The sequence below is a fragment of the Dicentrarchus labrax genome, unplaced genomic scaffold (assembly GCF_905237075.1).
Source record: "Dicentrarchus labrax unplaced genomic scaffold, dlabrax2021, whole genome shotgun sequence".
NCBI lineage: Eukaryota > Metazoa > Chordata > Actinopteri > Moronidae > Dicentrarchus > Dicentrarchus labrax.
In genome coordinates, this window is record NW_026136709.1 from 2,388,577 (window position 1) to 2,410,526 (window position 21,950).

Consider the following 21,950-nt stretch of genomic DNA (forward strand, 5'->3'; position numbering starts at 1 on the left):
TTTGCCTCCGATCATTTATGATCATATAAGTTATGCAATGTTATTCTCTTGGCTTGGTCAGACTTGGCTCAAAGTTCTGTAAAAGATGTGTTTTGGTTTTTGACTTGTTTGATAGGGCTAGAGGTCAGTGCTCCAATTTCCTCAACAAAAAAGGTGACTTTGGTCAGGAGAAACTATAACATAAACTGTAATGTAAAAATGTATTTGTGGTTTTTACTCCATGGGATTCTGACATCTTGGCCAGCCTGCAGATCAGGTCTTTGAACAGTTCACACATTGCAGTCCTCCTCAGATCCTGCTCACGGGACTGAGCTCCTATTTGCCACCGATCTAGAGTCATTTGACGGCGACCTCCAAAAATGGTTGCAGAGTGGAAAATCTGGCTAAAATCATGTAGTGTGAACTCGGTATAAGTTTAAATAAACAGCTGACTGAATGTAGGGGAATGGTTGAATGGTTTTCCTACTGCTGTTCCCTCACTCACTGCTCTCACTCTCTGTGGCCATATGAAGCTCATTATGTCATTTCCCATTACACACGCAGGGTACAGCAGGCCAGGTCTGCATCCTCCTTTGATTCTGCTAATTGAATATGAAATGACAGGGCAGGGCATACTCCACCATCTGGAGGTGTGTGTGTGTTTGACATCTGCTCTTCCTCTGATAGGATTCAGGTGTTGTGGAGGTTTTGTAGATGTGTGGCTGGTGTGTGTGACTGTGTGTTATCTGGTACACACCTGGTCAGCATGTGGCAGGACTGGTCACTCTAGATGAAATCAGAGGAAATTTTACACAATTTTATTACTCGTGTTCATTGCCCAAGTAGAGACTTAAATATAAATGAATGTTGTTTTTACAGGTTTTGTCGCATCTAATGAAAATATAAACGACAACAAATAAAAGCAATATGAATGAGCAGGACCAGGATGCAGGGTATTACCACTGACAGTATATAATTGGTGGACAAAGCCACCAGGTCTGTGAAGTGAATCCAGCGCAGAAATAACTTAAACCTGCATTCTTTCTAATGGCCAGCAGGGGTTAGCTCTATGGGCTGCAAAAAAGGTGTCTGATAGTATTGGTTCTTAAGGAAAAATTACCTGACTTCTCACTTGATTTATGAGGTCAGTAAACAGTTCCCTGATGAGTTTATGGTCTCAATCTCTAGTTGCAGTCTTCTTCCATACAGCATGATGTTCATTTAGTAAATGATGGTCCCATTTACAGTAAAATAGGCAATAAAGCATGCTTAAGGGCGGGGCTACCTTGTGATTGACCGGTTATTCTCAGTGAGTCCGTCCAGCTCAACGCACCAAACTCAGATCACACTGTCAAACTACGAATCAAAATTCTGTTGCTGCCTTGACTATTTCATACTGAACGCATGCATTACTGATGAGCATACTGGTACTGAAGCGCTGATGTTTCAGTGCCTTTAATATTATCTTTGAGGACAACAACACACGTGCACACAGGCAGTAGCAGATCGTCCGCCAAAGCCTCTGGGTCCTGTAAAGTCCGTCACAGGAGAGTATTTAAACAGAGCAGGACGTGGGCCTGTCCCTCTCACAGATGTTAGCCCATCTGAGGCATCTGGCAGACGATATTAGTTCTGTATCAGGAACAGGTAAATGTTCCATCCCTCAGAGTCCCCAACTGAACGCTGTCAGTGTGAGAGGCTGTTTAAAGCGCCTTCAGTGAGGGAAACTGGTCTCAAATCCCCAGATGTTATCAAATACCGAATGATGATTTGATCTGATTTCTGACTTTTGTGAGACGGGGATCACTATCAGATCTTACAAATATCATGCAACCCCCCTATTTTATGCCTTTCAGTGGGAAAAGCCCCAGACATCTTTAGACCATTATGGGCCGCATAACTCTAAGCTGATACCCCGAGTGAAGAAGAAATGTACAGAGTTTACCTGCTAATCTCTCAACATGATAAATGACAACGTATAGGGAAAAAACAGAATCTTCTCTCTTGTTCTCTACCAGACATGCTCTGTTGATGCTTTAATGCTCAGCTTTTTACGGCACATCTCAATTAATCAATGCACAGGAAGTGACCTTTGACCTTCATGCATTAAACTCTCCCCCACGGAGTCTACAGAGGCTCTGAGGAATGCAGGAAGGAGAGAGGCTACAAGGGGCTTCTCTGCTCGGTGTGGGGCTGTGTGTATTCCTACACACACATTTACCTCCACCAAAAGTTTAAAGCTGGAATCTGAATAATTAGAAGGAAATGAAGAAGCTGCTGATGTTATTAGACGAAGAGAGAGAGCTCACTCTCATGGCTTCTGGATCATTGTGGGATAACCTGATGCGTGATGCCTGCTGGGGCTGCGTCCCCGGCTGTAGTGGCGAGTGTGAGTGTAAAGACACAGTTAACCAGTGTTGTACATTAATAAAATATAATAATTAGAGTAGTATTTCTGGTGTTGAACAACGTTCAACTGAGTAGTGGACTAATCGTGCACACTTCTACTACCTGCTCTTTCTGGATGAAAATGACAATAGCCGTTTTTCCACCAACGTATTTTGATCCACATTGCATCACAAAAGGTTAATGGAGACATCAAAATGTGTCACTTTATATCATGTTCTAGTGATGTATCTAAATTTGCAATCAGTTAAATTACAGCAAACCAAAGGACAAACAGAGGCCCCTGAGCCTGGTTGGTAACACAGCCTTGACAAAAACGTCTGTAGAAGCAGCCCAATCCTTCACAGCGAATAATGTCTGCTTTTGGCATTTCAATGTCAATGATCATTGTGTGATAATGCAGTACTTTGCAGCAATGATGCAGTTTAAACAACAGTAAAAGCAGATGTGATGCCTAGAAAGTGTCATCCCGCTGTGGAATGAAGTGAAACCAATAGCTGCCTGGAAGGAAGGAAAGCACTTGCAAACAAAAACATGAAACACTGCACCGTGCTGTGGAAAATGGCTGGCAGCGGTCGAAAGCAAAGGCAGTGTGTAGTAAGTGGTCAAAACCACAGTGGTGCTCAATGACCAACTCAAAGTCATGAGATGAAATCAGATATTAGAAGCAGATAATAAAACTGAATATTCACGTTCTTTAAAGCTGGTCTGTTATTGTATATCTGTGTGGTTGATCAATCAAAAAAAGGTCAATTCATTAATTGAATAAAAGCTCATTTTTATATTTAAAAGGCTTTATTTAGTGCTTTCTGAAACCTGCAAATGCCCCCCAAAAAGAGTGCCAAGCCGCACCGTTATGTCCACTCTTTCCCTCCAATCATACATACACACACACAGGAAACTGGCTGGCAGGAAACCCAGAGTAATGTTACATTTAAATAGAAGGGGGTGCACTGAAATTCCTCTCCTTATCGTCCCAGCAGCTGGCTCACAGTCCCAAGTATGGCCGCTATTTCAAGATTTGTTTGTCATAGTTGAAACAGTACTCTTTATACAGGCCATTTGAAGTGGGGTGACCCTGTGGCTCTGATGGGTGGCACTCCAGTGGATGGAAAACAAAAATGAAGAACATAACTTTCTGTAAGAGTCTATAGGCCATGGTGGTAGAAAAACAGGCTCTTTCCAGGTTGAAGTGAAAATCTACTCTATTCTCAGTTCTGTTTAATATTGGCTCCGTTTTGTTGTGTTTGCCCTGCTCTGGTTTCTGAGGGGAAAAAAGATTCTTTGTGTCATTATAGTGAGAAACTCTTGTGACGAAAGCCACTTCCAGATCAGCCTATAGCGAAATTCAACTGCAGTTGCCGGGTTTGAACCAGTAGAGGGCAGTTGCACTAGAAAGTGTTTTGGGAGTTAAGGTACTTTTTAACTAGAGAATGCTCTCAGACCTCCTCCAAGGAGGAGTGGTGGTTTTGACGCTGTTATGCAGTTACACCATTATTGTGCATGGGACACTACTTTAAATGTGGTTTAATACTACAGGTCACAAAATACTGGGTAGCTAAACTAACCATTATGGTTTTAGTAGTCAGGCAATAATTGGCCTTTTTCCATCATTCTGAGCAAGCGTGATCTTATTTTGATTTGATTCTGATTTTTATGCTACACACGACACAAGTCTGCGAACAGTAAATTGGTTACCTGGTTGAGAGGTTGAAGTTGAAGGTGCAGCCTGTCACCTGTAGCTCCTCATCTGACAGCTCACTGCGGCTGTTCCTTCTTGTTGAAATTACCATTTCAACACAAGGACCAGGGTGACTGTGCTCAGAGGCAGAGCGGGTCGTTCCTTAATCGGAAGGTTGTGGGTTCGATCCCCAGCTCCTGGTGCCACGTGTCAAAGTATCTTTGAGCAAGATACTGAACCCTGAATTGCTCCCAATGCCGTGCATCGGTGTGTGAGTGTGTATGAATGTTCGATGGACTTTGCCATCACTGAGTGAATGTGTGTGAAAGGGTGAATGTGGCACGTAGTGTAAAAGCGCTTTGAGTGGTCGGAAGACTAGAAAGGCGCTATACAAGTACAGGTCCATTTACCATTGACTTGTGTTATTAATGCGTTTAACGATAGCAGTCAGCGAGTGTCAACCTCACTGACAAACATTTTCCTGTTAGTGTTACTTCATAATAAAAGCCAGTTTGTGTGGTGCCAGTTATTTTAGAAAAAAAGTTTGCGATTTAGCTACATCGGTTTAACTTAATATATAATAGTGAATACTTTGAAATTGTGATATTATAAAGTTTTTGGTGGTTTTGAAAATGTTATCTGGCCATGAATGCTGGCACCTCTGGGCATCTCTCGCGTGGTGACGCTGTTGGTCTTCTCCTGAACAGAGGTGTGCTATGGAAGGTTCGCTTTGATTTCTAGGCACTAGAAGAAGAAGAATTATTATTTTTTTTTTTAAAAGTGATGTTTCCAAATCTTCCAATGCCTCTTCTCAACGATTTCTCGCCTTGAATGCTGGCACCTCTGGGCATCTCTGTGTTCCTTCATTGAAGGATCGTACAATTCCGCTTTGGCATGCTCAGCTTAAAAAAAAGAGTGGTGCGTGACCGAGCCAAAATCCTGGCGCGCCAGCGAGATCTACGTCATTTTGACGCCACGTTGTCGTGCGACAGGTCGGGAACGGCGAGTATACACGAGCCTTTAGAGTGGTGTTTGTGTCCACCTAGCTCTGGTTTGAGCTCCACAAACTCCTAAGGAAAACATCTGTCTCTGTAGCGGCTAAATACTCCTCTATGTTCACTAACTAGTCTCTAACTGCCACTCAACCTTCTGTAAGGGTAATACTGTAAGTGCCCCATGGGGCCACAGAGGAACACACAATGCTAACCAGCTAGCAGTGCTGTGGCAGAACTGAGCAACAGATGCCTGAGGATGCTGTGGTTTCACTGCCTGTACCACGAGTAGATCACTGATCAATAAGCAGTAATTGATACTTAGTAAGATATTGTGTGGTGAAAATGGCATGCGACTCATCCAGCTGTGGTGGAGGAGGAGGAAACCAGATGATTCTGCCTCTGGATGAACTCAGTCTGTTGCAGTGGGAATCAACAGGCGGGGAACGCCAAACACCACTGTGGATGTTATTTGGAATGTTAATGAAGAGCCTTTCAGTACTCAGTTTACTGAGTGAATTAGACTGTGGTCGACTGTAAATCAGGGCTGTTGTCAAGTAGTCAAGTAGTCTTTTTGTAATTGCTGATAGTGTGACTGTTGTGTCACAGCTCCTCCTGGGTTTAACCGTCTTATCAATAAGCTAACTGGGTATGGGGGTTACAGTGGACCTGCACATAAGAGTAACAAAATATATATGGAAATGGATTTATGTCCAAAAAACGCTGAAACAAGCCAGTTCAGATCACATCCCGGCTGGTTTTCCTGTGTGATAAGGAACAATGTCTGTAGTCAGGGCTGAGCAAAGAGAAAAGGTTGGACAGTCATTTTTATACAGAAATTTCAATTTTAATTAGTGGAATTTGAAATTACAAGAACCATGGTTCAAATCAGTGGTCCCCAACCCTTTTCCAGAAAGGACCTCTTTTTTTATCAGTGAGTAAACTGGCCGAGTGACATATTTTATAGATATTTCCTAATATATTCAATGTATAACAATATCAGTAGAGAACAGCTGATTAACTGTACAATGAACCCAGACAGTGAACACAATAACTGTAGGAAGTTTGATATAAAGACACTTCTGTATCTGACGTCCTGGGAATGAGAATCAACAATTAACTATCTTTCTTGGCTCTGATTGGTTGCTTTTGTTCTGGCCCAGTGGATTCTTGCAAATACCATTAGGAGCACTGTCTCATGTAATACTGTCAAATATGACCTACTGCAGCTTTAATGCTAATTTAGAGTGAGACAAAATCTAACCCAACACTGATATCATCTATTGATGAGATATAAAATTTGAAAAATTTGAATTAACATTATTGTCTGTAGAAGTTACACAACACTGTGTGAAATCTGTTGCATTCCCAGCTTCTGTGATTTTTCCACTCCCCAGGAACCACAGTAGTGTTTTCCATCACAGAGCAGATATTTCTCTCAGCCGACACTGGGATGACACTCACTGCATCACAGTCTGGCTCATACATGGCCACCAGCTGAAAACATTCTCCATTTTCAACCACATTTACACCACATCCATGTCACCATCGGCTCCACGGAGAATTCAGATTTGGTGTTAATGTGGAATTCTCATGCACGGCTGTTATTGCCAGTCAGAGGAGGGCTCTCTCTCTGCTACTTGTTTTCTGACTTTCCGATGGTAAATGGCTTGAATGTGATGTTGTTTTGGGATGCCTTCACACACATGGCACAGATGCAGGAATGTGTGTATGCAGATAGCAGTGGGACTGATGCTGATGCTTGTGCTTTGAAGCTGCAGACTCAATTTGACTATCAGGTGCTGATAGAATAATACCGCTAATGTGATTTGCAGGTGGGACTTTGAATACAGACAAAAGACACAATTTACCCCCTAGTGGTTTGAGTAACCCCCCACAGCTGGGCCACATGTTCCCCCTGAAGAGATCTCAGACCTCATGCTGTCACTTCCTTTATCTCTGGGGAGGTGTGTGTGTGTGTGTGTTGTCAACTATAATTCTCTCTCAGAAGCCCACTTCAGACATGAAATATGGTATAGCCTGCTTTTTATTCACAGCTATGTCAACAGTGCAACAAGAAAAGTTTTTATTGACTGACCTAACATGAGCAGAATCTTCTCAACAATGTAGAATTAGTTCATTCACAGTATCATGTGGATTATTAAACAAAGTAACCCCTCTTTGTGGACGAGAGGTTGTGACTGACCCTTCCTAAGCCCCGCCCCTTTGTGCTCTGTGCTCCAATAACAGTTGAGCAAGCTTGGTCAACTTCCTCCTTTCCTGTACTTAGATATGCTATGTGCTAGGCTAATCTATGTTGAAAAGACAACCACATTTTGAAGATCCCATCCCTTTACAATAGCAGACATAAAACATGCTACAAGACAACAATGTTAAACTGTGTGATACAGTTTGTTTTCATCCAGTACACATACATATTCATATTCATACACATTAATACCTGTAACACATTTTGTTTTCCACTACAGATAGTACAACCTCAAACACAGAGGTCATGTGATAATATTAGTCCCGTGCGAATCGGCAACATTGTGATGGTATTTTAATGTAACAGAGCAGAACTTAGACGCATACAGGTCATGAATGTGGCTTTATTGAATACCTGCTGCATCCCACTGCAGCAGAAACCATACGCGCTGCTTTAAAATGAGAAAGATATGCACTTTCACGTCTGTTGCTCAGCAGCAGGAGCTTCATTACCATGCCGACCAGGGGATAATGTCTGTCAATTTGAGTAAAATACACACTGCGCTTATCCCATGTGAACGTGCCGCAGGAAACACAGACATGGAGGGGGTATTTATAAAATCACACGAGGTCCCCTGATAATGGTGTGAATATGGCTTTAAATGGTCATTTCAGTTTATTACAATGTGGGCACTGTTTCTGATGCAGTTATGATGGCATTCTAGTCACAAAATGCTGTCCCACAGGAGGAGAAACAGGAGTATTGTATAGAACCAACAGTTTACCCAGATCAGATGAAACCATTCGCCTTCACTTCCTCTCCCAAACAAGTTGGAACAGGGTTTGTCATATGTATGATCAACATGAGAGTGGACACAATTATGCCATGTATTCCAATGTGTTTGTCAATGACTTTTCAATCTTGACTCTTGACTTTTATTTGACGTTATGCTGGTCTGGCAGAGGTCAGTTGGAACAAGCACTGATGTGGGCTATCACAGTGAAAGCCTCCAGGGAAATATCTGGTTCTTTACAATGCCAAATGCTCCACTGTGATCCCTGGCTGTCTCTAACTGTGTCTGCCTGCGGTTTGGTGCTGAGCAGGTAGTGGATGAACACTGGATTTTAGAGCTTTTCTTTTTTGTTTTAAGTTATTTTTTTGGCGTTTTATTGCCCTTATTGGATAGTGACAGCTGAAGACAGACAGGGCAGAGAGAGGGGGGATGACACGCAGCAAAGGGCTGCAGGTTGGATTCGAACCCTGCAGTAACTCTGTACATGGGTCGCCAGCTCTACCGACTGAGCTAACTGGGCGCCCAGAGCTTTTCAAACCGCTGCCTGCTGAACTTGAAAATGAGGCTGATGAGAGCTGTGAGAGTGAACCAAAACAGTAAAGTTGGGGCTATAAAATCAACAATCAAAAAACTCTAATGAGAATAACAGTCACAGCCAGGATAGGAAAAAGGGGGGGGTGAAGCAAGTGAGTTGCAATCTGCCACTACACTGCTAGATGCCACTAAATTATGTACTGACAGTGGCACACAGTACAGACATTACACAGTCAACAGTGTGGTACAAGTCTTTGAAGAGAATCTCACATTCATTGCAAGACACATCAAATGTACCCTGTGGTATCAAGCTGACTTGTCATTGTCTAGTTTCTCACAGTACTCGATGATGTTTCAATGCTGAAGATGTTTCTGTTAAAGCAATGAAATAAGTGTTAAAAGCATGAGCTTTATCAGTGTGTGGTTGATGAGTTAAAGTGGGGAAAAGAGAAGTGGTGGAAGATGCCATGTACAAAGCACTGAGAAAATGCTCCTTTCAGTGTCAGTAAAGGCATGGATTAAAGTATTACTGTTTTATGTATCCTAAAAATCCAAATTTCAAAATAGATGACTTCGACATGTAATGTTTCTACTCACCTTGTTTTTTGGTTTAATTACCACTAAAACAGCGTACCATAGCTGTCTATTTTTCTTTTGATGCTTCTGTGTTGCTGCAGGATCAATATAGTGACGTTACTCTTTGATGTGGGACCCCTTCCACACGAGTTCTTTACTGCAAAAGGTTCACAACTCGCACCTCAAATATTATCTCTGATGGACACGTGCAAAATGAGCCTCATCAGCTCTGTCTTAGCATCCATCCATGTTGTGCTCTGGGTTGCAGTGACAGCAGGTGTATAGCTGGGTAGTCCAAACACCCCTCTTCTGAAAACAAGTCCTCGCCCAGACAGTACAGTACATTAAGTTCATATTTTTATATTTCTTAATGTGTAACTATTGTGGTTAATGTAATATGTACTAAAAGAAAATAAAGCCTACAGGCTCGCAGTGAGTCCTGTGATAAAAACAATATTTAAGCATAATGAGTCATTTGCACGCTGATGAGGTTAAGATGACTTACTCTCTCACGGGGTGCAAACAGGACAGGTGAAGACGTGTATTTGCCTTTCTACAGTATTTGAGTCGTGTGATATCTAGTTTGAAACAAGAAGTCTGTTTGCTTTTATGTTACAGCGGCTTATCGGGGAAGTCTGTTACTAAGTTAGGTCTGTTGTACTTTTGCTGCACAAATTGTCTACAACAAATTGTTGTTCTCCATTCTAGCTGCAGGCTCATTTGGTAAGGTCAAATGTCACGGCTTTTTATGTTTGAACTTTTCAAACCTTTGTTCCAAACACACCCTCCTGTAAACAATAACATAACAGTGACATTACATTTTGGCATTGAAAATAAAATCTGACATTCAAAACAAAACCTGAACTGAAATCAGGTAAACATTGCTATTGAAACACTTGTATTAGAAAACACTTGAATACAAAGTGAAGAGTAAAGCTCTGCACTGTCAGTATCCACACAGGTTTCTGCATACAAGAAACAGTAAACTGTCATTTGGATGGCTGAATGAAGTTTAACAATGCTGCCGAGGGGCTGGCTACAGTGCGCTTCATTCCAGCCCCTGAATGTAACAACGCCGCCGAGGGGAGGTCCTTGTTCCTGTTGTGTGTATGCTGAGGCAGAATGGGGCCAGCGCTCATTAGCAGTTACCCAGAGGCCTCATATTGTACTGTACTGCGACTGAATGGCCTCCACCCCCCCAAATTATTATGTCACCTGCCATTGTTTGGAAAAGCTGTTCCTGTGTGTGTGTGTGTGTGTGTGTGTGAGAGAGAGAGAGAGAGAGAGGAGAGAGAGAGAGAGAGAGAGATTTTGAGACTGGCGGAAAACTTGGAATTACCAAATACTGCTATTCCAAACTGCACTAATCAGTATATTTTATTTGATTGTTTTTATTAATCAGTGTGTAATGGTAAAGCTGTTGTTTCTAGCTACAAACCCACAGAGGGTGATCACCAGCACTGCACTTCCCCTCAGCTCAACTGAGCATTTTGGTTTCCTTTAGCTCATTGTTTTGGTTTTAAATGGTAAATGCACTGTACTTGTATAGCGCCTTTCTATTCTTCCGAACACTCAAAGCTCTGTACACTACATGGCACAGTCACACATTTCAAATAGTGGACAGCACACTCTACCTCCTGAGCAACAGCCGGCAAACGCTCTCATCTACCTGACACAGTTAGAGACTCGCTGGTGAATATAGTGGAGAATGTGGCAGCTGAAGAACCAGAACCATACTGGACGGACATGTAACAGGTTTTAAATCAATGCTAATGTTGTTCGTCTGCTAAATAGCTAAATAGCAGAGCTCCCACGGGTCCTTGAAATCCTTGAAAGTTTGTGAGTTTTAGGGGGGGAAAGCAAGGCCTTGACAAGTTCCTGACAAGTAATCTGAAAAAATCAGGTTTGTCTGTCTCGTTCTAGCACACCTAATGGCATGTGCCAGAATGTCGTAACAAAAACAACCAATCAGAGGCAAGATAGATATAAAGAAACTTTGGGTTGGAAACTTGAAGATAATTTAGTGTTTAGTCTTATTCCCAGGGTCCTAAAGTGTGTGACGCTCAGTCAATGAGACTCAGCAATCAACTATATGTCTTGGCTCTGATTGGTTGTTTTCATTCAGGCCCGGTGGATTCTTTCAAATACCATAAGGAGCACTAGGAGGAGCCAGAGGAACCTGGTTTTTCACAGATTATCTATCTCATCTAATACTTTAATGCTGCTGTAAGAATATTGAGAAGAAATATATGATAAAATACTGATTTAGAAATTTAATTTAAGATAAAGTAAGTGGACCTATATATGGACTTATGTATGCATGGTTGCAAGATAAAAGTTCTAATTTATTGATTTATATAAACTTTTTAAGTTGCAAACATTATGACATAAATAATGTGGAAAAACTAGTTGGAACAAGTACATTTTTATGAGTAGTTTAATCAACTTATGCTACCAAGTGGTAATTAAAAATACCCTTTGATTGTAGAGGAAAAGCTCATTCTCCTAACTCAGTTAATTTGTTGAACATAATTTAATCAGAAATTGCCATAACTCAAAAAGATTTTTGTTGTTGAGCCAAAACATTTGTTTTTAGAGTGAAGGAGGACAGAATGAATGTGAGTGATAAACCCAATGATCTGCAGATAGATGTTATGACCACATGAAGTACTCTTTTTCTCTTTTCCCTAGCTCAATTTAGGGTATAACAGGTTCAGTTTTACCCTCATTCACTCCTTTCATTCTGCACTCTTTAGAGCATCAAAGAGGAGTGTAACAGACCCAGTGATGGAGTCCAGAAACTCCAGTGTCAGGCAGCTAAAGACACAGCACCGGAGGGGTTGCTCACACACACACACACAAACACAAATGCACAAGCGTGTGCACTTCCCCACACACATGAACATGCTGATAAGCGGGGTGTTATGGTTTTCATCGTCCTGTGTCAGGCCTGTCGAGTACAGTCTCATAATGGCTGCCGGCAGTGGTCAGTATGGGAGAGTGTAACAAAGAACTGAAAGAGAGAGCTCCAAATAAGGACTGGCACACAGTAGAATTTAAGGCGCTACTCATTATTCTCTCAACTAACATACATTTTGGACACTTGTTTGAAATAATTACACACACACACATATATATATATATTTTATAACTTTTACACTTCAGTTTTACATTAATAGATGTAAAAAAACATCTTAGACCCCACTTCACATATGGACTCACATCCTGTCTGTCTCAATTTGGAAGTTTACTTCCACAAAAATGATCAGCCTCTCAGAAGTGTTGTGGATGTGATTAGCCTAGCTTAGCATATAGACTGGAAGCAAGGGAGGAAGAAAATGCTGATTAAACAAATTCATTAGTGAGCTTTAGAAGTGTTGATAGACGTGTTTATTCACTTTGGACAGAGCCCCACTAGCAGCTAGAATCTCATTCCCAGTGTAGGTATTTGATGCCCTGGGAATAAGACTCAACAATCAACTATCTTTCTCCGATGGGATTGGTGGTTTTCATTCAGCTCTGGTTGATTCTTGCAAATCCTATCAGGAGCTCTAGGAGGAGCCGGAGGAACCAGATTTTTTTTCACACATTACCTGTCTCATGTTCTAATGTCAGGATATAGTGGAAGTTTAGGCAAATATGACAAAAGCTTATTTTTATTAAAGTTACCTTCTGCAGCTTTAAATGGTGATGCTATTATATATCATTTAGCTTGAACAAACTTGATAGTCAGTGTCCATCTTTGAACTGCACCAAACGAAATGACAGGAAGTGATTTGTGATCCGTATGTCAATGACAACACATTTTCCTGTGTGTGTGGCTTAAACAATATACAGGTGATCAGAGAGAGTCAGAGGTGCTTTTACCTGCTGAGATCAAGAGCGTGTCATCAGTTACGTCCTTTAAAACAGTCTGGAGGAGTATAATGCTAAATGATCAGAGTACCTTCCACCTGTCTAGGAGAAGGGTGGAGGCTTTGCAATGAATAAAAGACTAGAGAAAGATAACTGTCCCACTGCCTGCATGTCAGACTGTATCTTTCCAGTCCTGACTGGAAAGGTCCAGCTCAGCATCGCTGTGCTAAAGTGTCGTGTTGTGAAACATGAGGAGGTGGAAGCAGCCTTTTGACAGCTCACTGAGCCAAGTCACTTACTGGAAGCCAGGGCTGGGCTGTGGTTTGGAGCTCTGCCGCAAGCCAACATCCCCTGTCTGTGTGTGTTTATTATTCTGTTTAGCTATGAGACACATAGATATTATTTACAGTGTATGCGTGATAGAGATGATGATAAAATTGCACCTCTTTGTGTACAGAGGAGGATTATATCTTTGCTACAGTACCAAACTTCATGCTGCAGTTGGACACAGTCAGTGTCTGTTTTCCCAATTTTCAGAGAATCTTTCCCTCTGGTGCTATCTCTGAGGAGACAGTGTGGTAGATACAGTTTCAGGACGGACAGACTTTGGGGGAGTTGAATGTGCAAACATGACCATACTGCTTCTTCTACATGACTTTGTGATTTTCCTGTAGTCTCAGAATTGAATTGAGTATGAATGTAAATCAGTGTCTGAAAACTGTGGCCAATATACTCAGTTGGACTAGTTTTTCCTGTCCCATTATATTCATTTCTAGGAAAAAATCATCTAATATATTGGCTAGCTAGCTTTCCAGATAGGATAACTCATCAGCTAGCCATGCGAGTAGTTGCTAGCCGTGTTTCCATCTAAATGTATCGCAAACCCTAACTGAATTTGAAGTAAATTCACAAAAATAGGGAATGAATGCTTGTTTCTATCCACTACCGTTATGCAAATATTCAGTGTTGTTTCGGTGAGAGAAGTATTGGCTGGCTAGCATGTTAGCGGCTAGCTTTCCAGATACAGTAACTTGTCAGCTAGCTACGCAAGTAGTCATTAGCCATATTTCCATCCAAATGTATCGCAAACTTTAACATAATTTTGAGTAAATCAATGAAAAAAGCGAATGAATGCTTATTTCCATCCGCTACTGTTGTAAAAAAAAAAAAACTACAGGTAATGAACTTATTTTTAAAATACAAAAGTGTGAAATTATCAGTTATCTTACTGGTATCAGCCATGAAAGGCAGGTACTTATTGGTTATCATATCAGCTACAAAACAATCTGTGTGTGCATTCCCTTATTATAAACTTTTGTTCGCTTATTTTCTGCAATATTCCAAAATCCATTGGAAAAATCCTATTGACTTTTTGTTGAAGGAACCAGTTGTTAACTTGCAGTTGGCCTACAATATTTCACCCCTGCAGCACTCAAAAAAATAGCCTGGTTCCAGATCTCTGAATCACCACTCATATCTGATTAATGCACCCACTGACGGTTGCAGAGACTGTCCACTAATCTCCTCACCTCCACTGATGATAATACTCTAAACAAACTGTAATGCTGCAACTAACTTTGTGCATCTGTCTGCAGATCCCTCCTGTTGCCACCATGCTGCAGAGTTCTCGCCTTGCAAAGAAGCTTGTGACCAGGTATAAACACGCACAAACACACGCACACACACACACACACACACACAAACACACACACACACACACACACACACCCATACACACACACACACACACACACACTCACTCATACACACACGCAAGCCCGCTCCTCAGCCCATTATGGTCAGCCTATGAATAGAGGTTTTTGAAGGGGAGTGGTGTAAAGTTTTTTGTCTCTTGGCTCTTTGAAGTGCAGAATAAAAGTTCTGTCTCACCCTGTTTCAATTGGGAGCAGGTGATGCTCTCTCTCTCTCTCCCTCTCTTGGTCTGTCTGTCTCTCTCTCTCTCTCTCTCTCTCTCTCTCTCTCTCTGAAGCCTCCATGTCTTTCTTTATGGCAAAGAGACACAAAGGAGACGTAACAAAAAAAAAGCTTTTCCCTGCATGCAACAAACAGGCAGAGAGTTCAAACCTTCCTCCTGCGTTTGAAGTGGGGGGAACGCTGAAGAGGGAGGCTGGAAAAAACTTATTGTGCTCTTATTGGTTGACATCACCATTTTGGAAGCCAAAGAAAGAAAGAAAACACATAGAAAAAGACATGAAAAAATAGAAAAAAGATGAAAATTGACAAAAAAAAGTAGCTGAGAAATGGTAGGGACATCTCAAAAGTGGGAAAAAAAAGGATGAAAGAAAGTGATAAAGATGAAAAAGATGGAGGAGGAAAAACAATGGCTTTAAAACAGCCTTCAGAGTTTGTGGTTAAGGTCTTGAGTGTAAATGTGGGGGTGTGTTTCGGTGTATGGGTGTAGGGAATGGGTGTCAGGCACACGCTGTAATCACCAGGACCATTTTAGCTTTAATGGAAGCTGCCTTGTGCCTGGTTACACCCAGAAAATGAGCGGTTCTTCAAAGGCTGCGGTGGTTATATATAGAACCATAATGGCTCAAAAAATCTATTTTTTAATTTTCAACAGATTAATGAATCAGAAAAAAAATCCTAATGTAGTTCCAAGTTCGTTTGATTCTTCTGGTCTGGTGCATTCATAAGAGAAATAAAATAAGTAAATGTCAGCACCTGGCCAATAAAGTTTGGGTACTGTTTAGGGTTTGACAGTACAGATCACTCAGGGTCTAGGGTTTATCCATCTAGATATTTTTGGTGTGAGTTGCTGAGTTTTGGAGATGTCTGCCTTCTCTCAAATATAATGGAAATAGAAGGCACTGAGCTCAACTAGGCATGGGGCCGATCCGATCCAGTATCGGTATTGGGACCGATACCAGCGTAATTCACAGATCGGAATTTCCGGAGATATCCGATATCCATGAGCCATGTCTGCGTTAACGTTGTCTGCTGAAATGACTCCACAAGTGATTCCTGCCGGCCAGTCTGCTAGCTAGTATTGACATGACAATCAATTTGGAACCCTTACATATTTGTTTTCAGGATGGGATTTTTCCTGTTAACAGGATTTCCTGTTTTTCTGACTTCCTTTTCTGACCTTATGCTTACCTCAAGTTGCCTGAGAGGAGTTTATTTCAGCCTCATATAAAATCAACAATAATGATAATAATAATATTAAAGCAAACAGAGCTCTGGTATCGGAATAATTTTCTTTCTACAGAACTATGCCCATCAACCGTAGCTGAACGTAAGCTATCTCAGTGGTGCTAGGTGGGCTAGCTAACCCTACTGCCATTAATGTTTACATCCTGTACTGTGATGAGCATGAGCCTCTCGTCCCTGAGTAGATGCGCTTTCCTCTTTCCTCCCTGTAATACGTAGCAAGCACTGGTGCCAGAATACTTTCAGGTATTATGGTAACCTCTTCAACTCTACGCTGACAAATACATGCCGACATTACTGTCTTTCAGAGGCTGTAGCAGGCTCAGCTTTCAAGCTATAGTGAAGATACTGAAGACCTCCATTGGTAACAATCATGTCATGCTAGCTTGTCAAGAAAAGGGCTAAATAACACCCCAGTATTTTTGGCGATTGAAAAAAAAAGATTGAAAAAGTGGCATAGTCATTTTCAAAGGGATTCCTTGACCTCTGACCTCAAGATATGTGAATGAAAATGGGTTCTATGGGTACCTGTGAGTCTCCCCTTAAAAGACATTCTATGGGTACCTGTGAGTCTCCCCTTAAAAGACATGCCCATTTTATGCTAATCCCATGCAGTTTTTTGTATGCAGTATAAATGCGTTATTAAATATTTCAACATACTGGGGTCCAATGGACTGGTCCAGTATGTCAAAATGGTGTGGGAATTGCATAAATTGGGTATGACTGGAGAGCTGAGAAGTGGATTCCATGAGCCCAACATGGACAGAATATAAAAAAGGCATGTCACGATACCAGACATTTAGTAGTTGTTTCCAATACAGGTGAAATTTCACAATTGAACCTAGGTCCAATTTAGAGTAAAATAGACAGTAAAGCAGGGTATGCTTTAGGGCATGGCTATTTCATGATTGACAAGTCATTTCATTTTCAGTAAGTCTGTCCATCTTAACGCACTGAACTCAGATCAAACTGTCAAAATTTTGTCACTGCGCTTCTTGCCTAAAATCTTTTCAGAAACATGTTAAGCTGTAATACTCGAAGGCTGAGACTGAAAGGAAGATGAAGTTGTATTAGACCATCCTAAGTTGAATGCCCCCCACTTTAAAACTCATTCCGGCATCAGTTCCTACTTGAAACCGCTCACAGCAAGATCTGTGGCTTATCTTGATTTTGTACATCTTCATTCCAAATAACTGATTTTCTAGCTGCTCATGTGGGTTTTATTTTACAGATTGTTCTATTTATATGATTCCTAAATTTCCGCAGTTAACTTGGTGAGTAAAATATTCTAACTGAATGATGGTCGAAACTTTGGAGTCACAGGTTGTAAAAGTGGGCTTTATTAGCAATGTATAAGTCCTGTGAAGATCTGTTTGCACTAGTGCTGTCAAACGATTAAAATATTTAATCGCGATGAATCGCATTAATGTCATAGTTAACTCGCAATTAATGGCAATTAATCACACATTTTTATCTATTCTAAATGTCCCTTTAATATTTTTTGTCCCATTATTTTTTCTCGTTTTAATGCTCTTATCAACATGGAAAAGTGGATCAGCTTGCTTTGTGAAGATGTTTTTATTGAAAAATTATCCATTGTCGCCTGGCTTTGACAAGGGGGCGGAGAATTCACATCAGCAGTGTGCTTGGCCATCAAGTGGTATTTCAGACTGGACGTGCTGCAATGATAGTTTAGTTCACAACGACAAAACACACAGATCACTTTGGTCTTGTCAATGGAACCATTTGGCAACTTTTTAAAAGAAAACTTTCCATTCAGAATATTATTGGCATCCATTTCAGCGTCTCGTGCTCGCCATCCACTCAAAACGCAACGTCTACTACTCTTAAACAAGTGTGTGCGGCGTGCCTGTTGTTTTGTTTCCGGTCTAGCTAGATCCGGTGTGGTGTTGTAGTTTTTCTAACGTTACTAGTTGTTGCAACAGCATGTGAAAAAAACTACAAAGTGTGCTAGGCCAAAAAGAATGTTAATCTTGCGATAAAAAAATTGACGCCGTTAAAATGGGTTTGCGTTAACGCCGTTAATAATACGTTTAACTGACAGCACTAGTTTGCGCATGTGCTTTTCTTTAAAGTTTCTTTCTTTCTTTAGAGCCAACAAATCTATAAGTCTGAAGGATCTAATTGCAGCTGAACTCCACAGGAGTTCACTCTACAGTTTGACATACCTTCATACCTAGAGAAGGAACCTATGATCAGAATCAGCTGTTTTTGACTTTTGCTGTAATAAAAAACACAGACTCTTAGGCCTTCATGGCAAATGATTTGAAACTACTGCTGCGCCCAACTGTTTTTTCTTGGGCCCGGCCCTGGAGAAAGTCCATCAGTCTGCCAACCAGCACTTATTCACCTTTCATACAGACTAAGAGGGTCTTACAAATGGCCTCGGTTTTCAGAGTTGGTCTTTTGTTGCATCAGAGAGATTTCTTCTTTGATTATCTGCCAACAAAACACTGTCACTCCGTTTGGTGTTGTGTTTTTCCATCACTTCAGCTGGGATGTATGGGCATTTGTATAAGGAGTTGATCAAGGTCCAAAATTGACAGTGGTTTAAAAACAGAACAGAATTCTACAGTTGCAGTTTTCCTTTTTTAAGTGAAAGATAAGTGATAGAATAATGTAATGTTTTTGAGTTCAAATATCTTCATTTGGGGGCTTTTACAAGTAAATACTGATATGTGATTGTTTGTGATTAAAGGTCCAGTGTGTAACATTGAGGAGGATCTATTGTCAGAAATGGAATATAATATCCATAGGTATGTTTTCATTCGTGTATAATCACCTGAAAATAAGAATCGTTGTGTTTTTGTTAAGTTACCTTACAATTAGCCGTTTTGTCAGCACGGCAGTGCCCCGCTCTCACTGTGAGACCTGAATGCCCCGCAGTGAATGCTGCATTCAAGTGATGTTGGCATAATCAGAAAAACTCTTTCTGACTGGCAAAATTCAAGAACATCCCCTCATGTCGGAAAAGAACTTGTTAACTCTGTCATAATTTTGGTAGTTGCTGACTTGAATTGATATCCACAGTATTTTTCCACATGTTACACATAAACAATAGAAACATGAACTTAAAATGGCCGAAATAATGACTAGCAAACGTGGGAACAGGGAATTTCCGTCACACCGTGAATGCAGCACAGCGTGCTTACATTTTGAAACAGACAACATGGCGTCAATTGTGTGGGACTTTTTCAAAGTCTCTAAAGAAGACAGGTCGCTTGTTATTTGTAACAAATGTTCCAAGCAAGTTCCACGAGGAGGTAAAAGTAGCACAAGCTTCAATACGTCAAACCTGATAAGTCACCTGAAACATAGCCATTGCTTTAAATCTCTCTCTCTCTCTCTCCCTCTCTCTCTCAATTCAAGCCATCGCTTCGACAGAGTCTCTCTCTCTCCCTCTCTCTCTCCCCCTCTCTCTCTCTCAATTGAATTCAAATCAGCTTTATTGGCATGAATGTAAAACAGCAATATTGCCAAAGCTACAAATAAATTACATAAGAAAAATTTCATACATTTCATTAAATAAGTAAATAAAACTGTCTCTCTCTCTCTCTGTCTCGATAAAACAACTGAACCTCGTTTAAGGTATTCATTTGAATGGAACCATAAGCCAAAATCATTTCAACCTTAATTTTCTTGTTACTATGGAATGCACTTTTTCAGTCTAACTTGTGTCAGTGCATTATGCACATTTTATTTATTGTTATTGAGGAATGCACTTTTTCAGATTGTGTTTACATAGAAATGTTTGAATTTATCTTGTGTCAGTGCATCAATTTTCCATATAGGAATGTGTTGGAAGATACAAGTGAAAAGTCTTTTATCACATTCCTTAGAGGGGATAAAAAGTCACGCACTGTGACTGCAGACCATCAAGCATCTTTGGTATTGTTAATTTTCACAGGCAGTGTTTGGAATCACTGTAATGTCTAATAGCTGTGGAAGAAAAGAGATGATCCACAAGAAACATCCAGTCCTCCCAGCAGCCTGAGTGTGTGAAGCTGTAAATCTCACTCACTTGGTTTCATGACTTCACACTTCAGCCAGAGGCTGTTGGCAGTGGCTGCATTCTCCCAGGCTCTCGCCTTGTATGTTCACACAACACTTGGATAGATACACACCACAAACTTGGATGCCTTACTGATGTTTAAGTGAGCATATCTCAGAAGTGTTGGGACTGACTACATTATCCCACACATTCCCATGGCCTGAACACATTCCTCTATGTAGGAAAACATCATGGATAAAAGTGAACATAATATACTGTATACAGTGATCTTTGTCAGTACAATGACTCAATAATAGAGCCATTTTATTAGGGGGTATTGGGGGGGGGCGGGGGGGGGGGGGGGGAGGGGGGGGAGACCCCCCCCCCCCCCCCCCCCCCCCCCCCGTGAGCCGGGGGGCGGGCTGAGACGCTCGACGTGAACACGGATGACAGTATGAGGGGGTTAACTGGAAAATTTACTGTCCACTTCAAAGGTAAAAAAAGGGGGTTTTATAAAACTCCCAAGAGGGGGAAACAGCACCATTTCTATCAGGCGTAATCGGGGGGGGGGGGGGGGGGGGGGCCCCCCGGCGTTGGTTTTTCCCCCCGGCCCTGGGGGGGGCGGGCGCCCGCCCCAAACCCAACCCGGGGAGCGGGGGGGGGGCGGCGGGCCCCGGAGGAAAAAAGGGGGAAAAAAAAAAAGGGGAAAAAAAAAAAAAAAAAAGGGGGGGGGGGGGGGGAAGCTTTTGGGGTTGGAAGGAAAGGTGGACCACGGTCGAACAATGTCCTGAGGGATTCCATGTAGGGGGAAAAAGGGGGGGAACAAGAGTTTTGGAGTTTTTAAAAGAGAGGGGGAGTTGGGGGAGAGGAAAAAAAAGGAATTTAAAAGATCAACAATGGTGAGAATAGTGTATTCTTGGGTAGGGTCCAAAGTCCGATGTGGGACGGGCGGTGGAAGGGGTGGTCGTGGGGCTGTGGGGGATTTGGGGCACAGACGGGGCCAGCTCTGTGTCTGCTGGGCCCCAAACCGGGGTTCCGCTGGCGGATGGCAAGATCTTGGCGGCCCCGGAGGCGGGCGGGTCGGAAAAAAAAACCGGTTGGGGGGCCCTTCCCCGGGCGGGGTTTGGGGGGTTTTTTTTTTTCCCCCCCCCCCCCCCTCCCCCCCCCTCCCCCCCCCCCCCCAAAAAAAAGGGGGGGGGGGTTTTTTTTTTCCCCCCCCCCCCCCCGGGGGCGGCGGGGGGAAAGAGGATCCCTTTTTGCGGTTCCCCGCCCCCCGGGGGGGGGGGGGGGAAAAAAAAAAAAAAAAAAAAAAAAAAACCCCCCCCCCCCCCGGGGGAGGTTTCTCTTTCGGGGGAGGGGGGGGGCCCCCCCTTTTTTTTCCCCCCCCCCCAAGAAAGAAAAGCCAACCCCCCCCCACCAAACCCCCCCCCCCCCAAAAACCCCCCCCCCCCCCCCCCCCCCCCCCTCCCCACCACAACATTCCCCCCCCCCCCGGGGGAGGCGCGGGGGGAAAAGAAAAAACACCGGTTTTTCCTTTCTTTTGGGGGGGGAGGGAAAGTACACAACAAACCCCAAATACAAACCCCACCCACCACCCCAAAAAAAAAAAGGGGGGGGGGCACGGGGGAAGTACAGCCTTGGGCTAGAAGGCTGTTTCTGCTCGGGGACCGGCAAACGGTACTTTCACTGGGTGGTTTGGTCGGGGGCAGCTACTTGCTATAATTTTAATAAAGGAC

The 21,950-nt window shown here is 42.3% G+C and overlaps 1 protein-coding gene across 1 annotated transcript in view; it reads left to right on the forward strand.

The window, feature by feature from the left end:
- reck (reversion-inducing-cysteine-rich protein with kazal motifs) overlaps positions 1-21,950 on the forward strand; it is an 84,666-nt gene that overhangs the window by 9,470 nt on the left and 53,246 nt on the right. Inside the window, exon 2 of the mRNA XM_051410227.1 lies at positions 14,621-14,679. Within this exon, the coding sequence (XP_051266187.1) occupies positions 14,621-14,679 (59 nt within the window). The remainder of the gene's footprint in view (positions 1-14,620; positions 14,680-21,950) is intronic.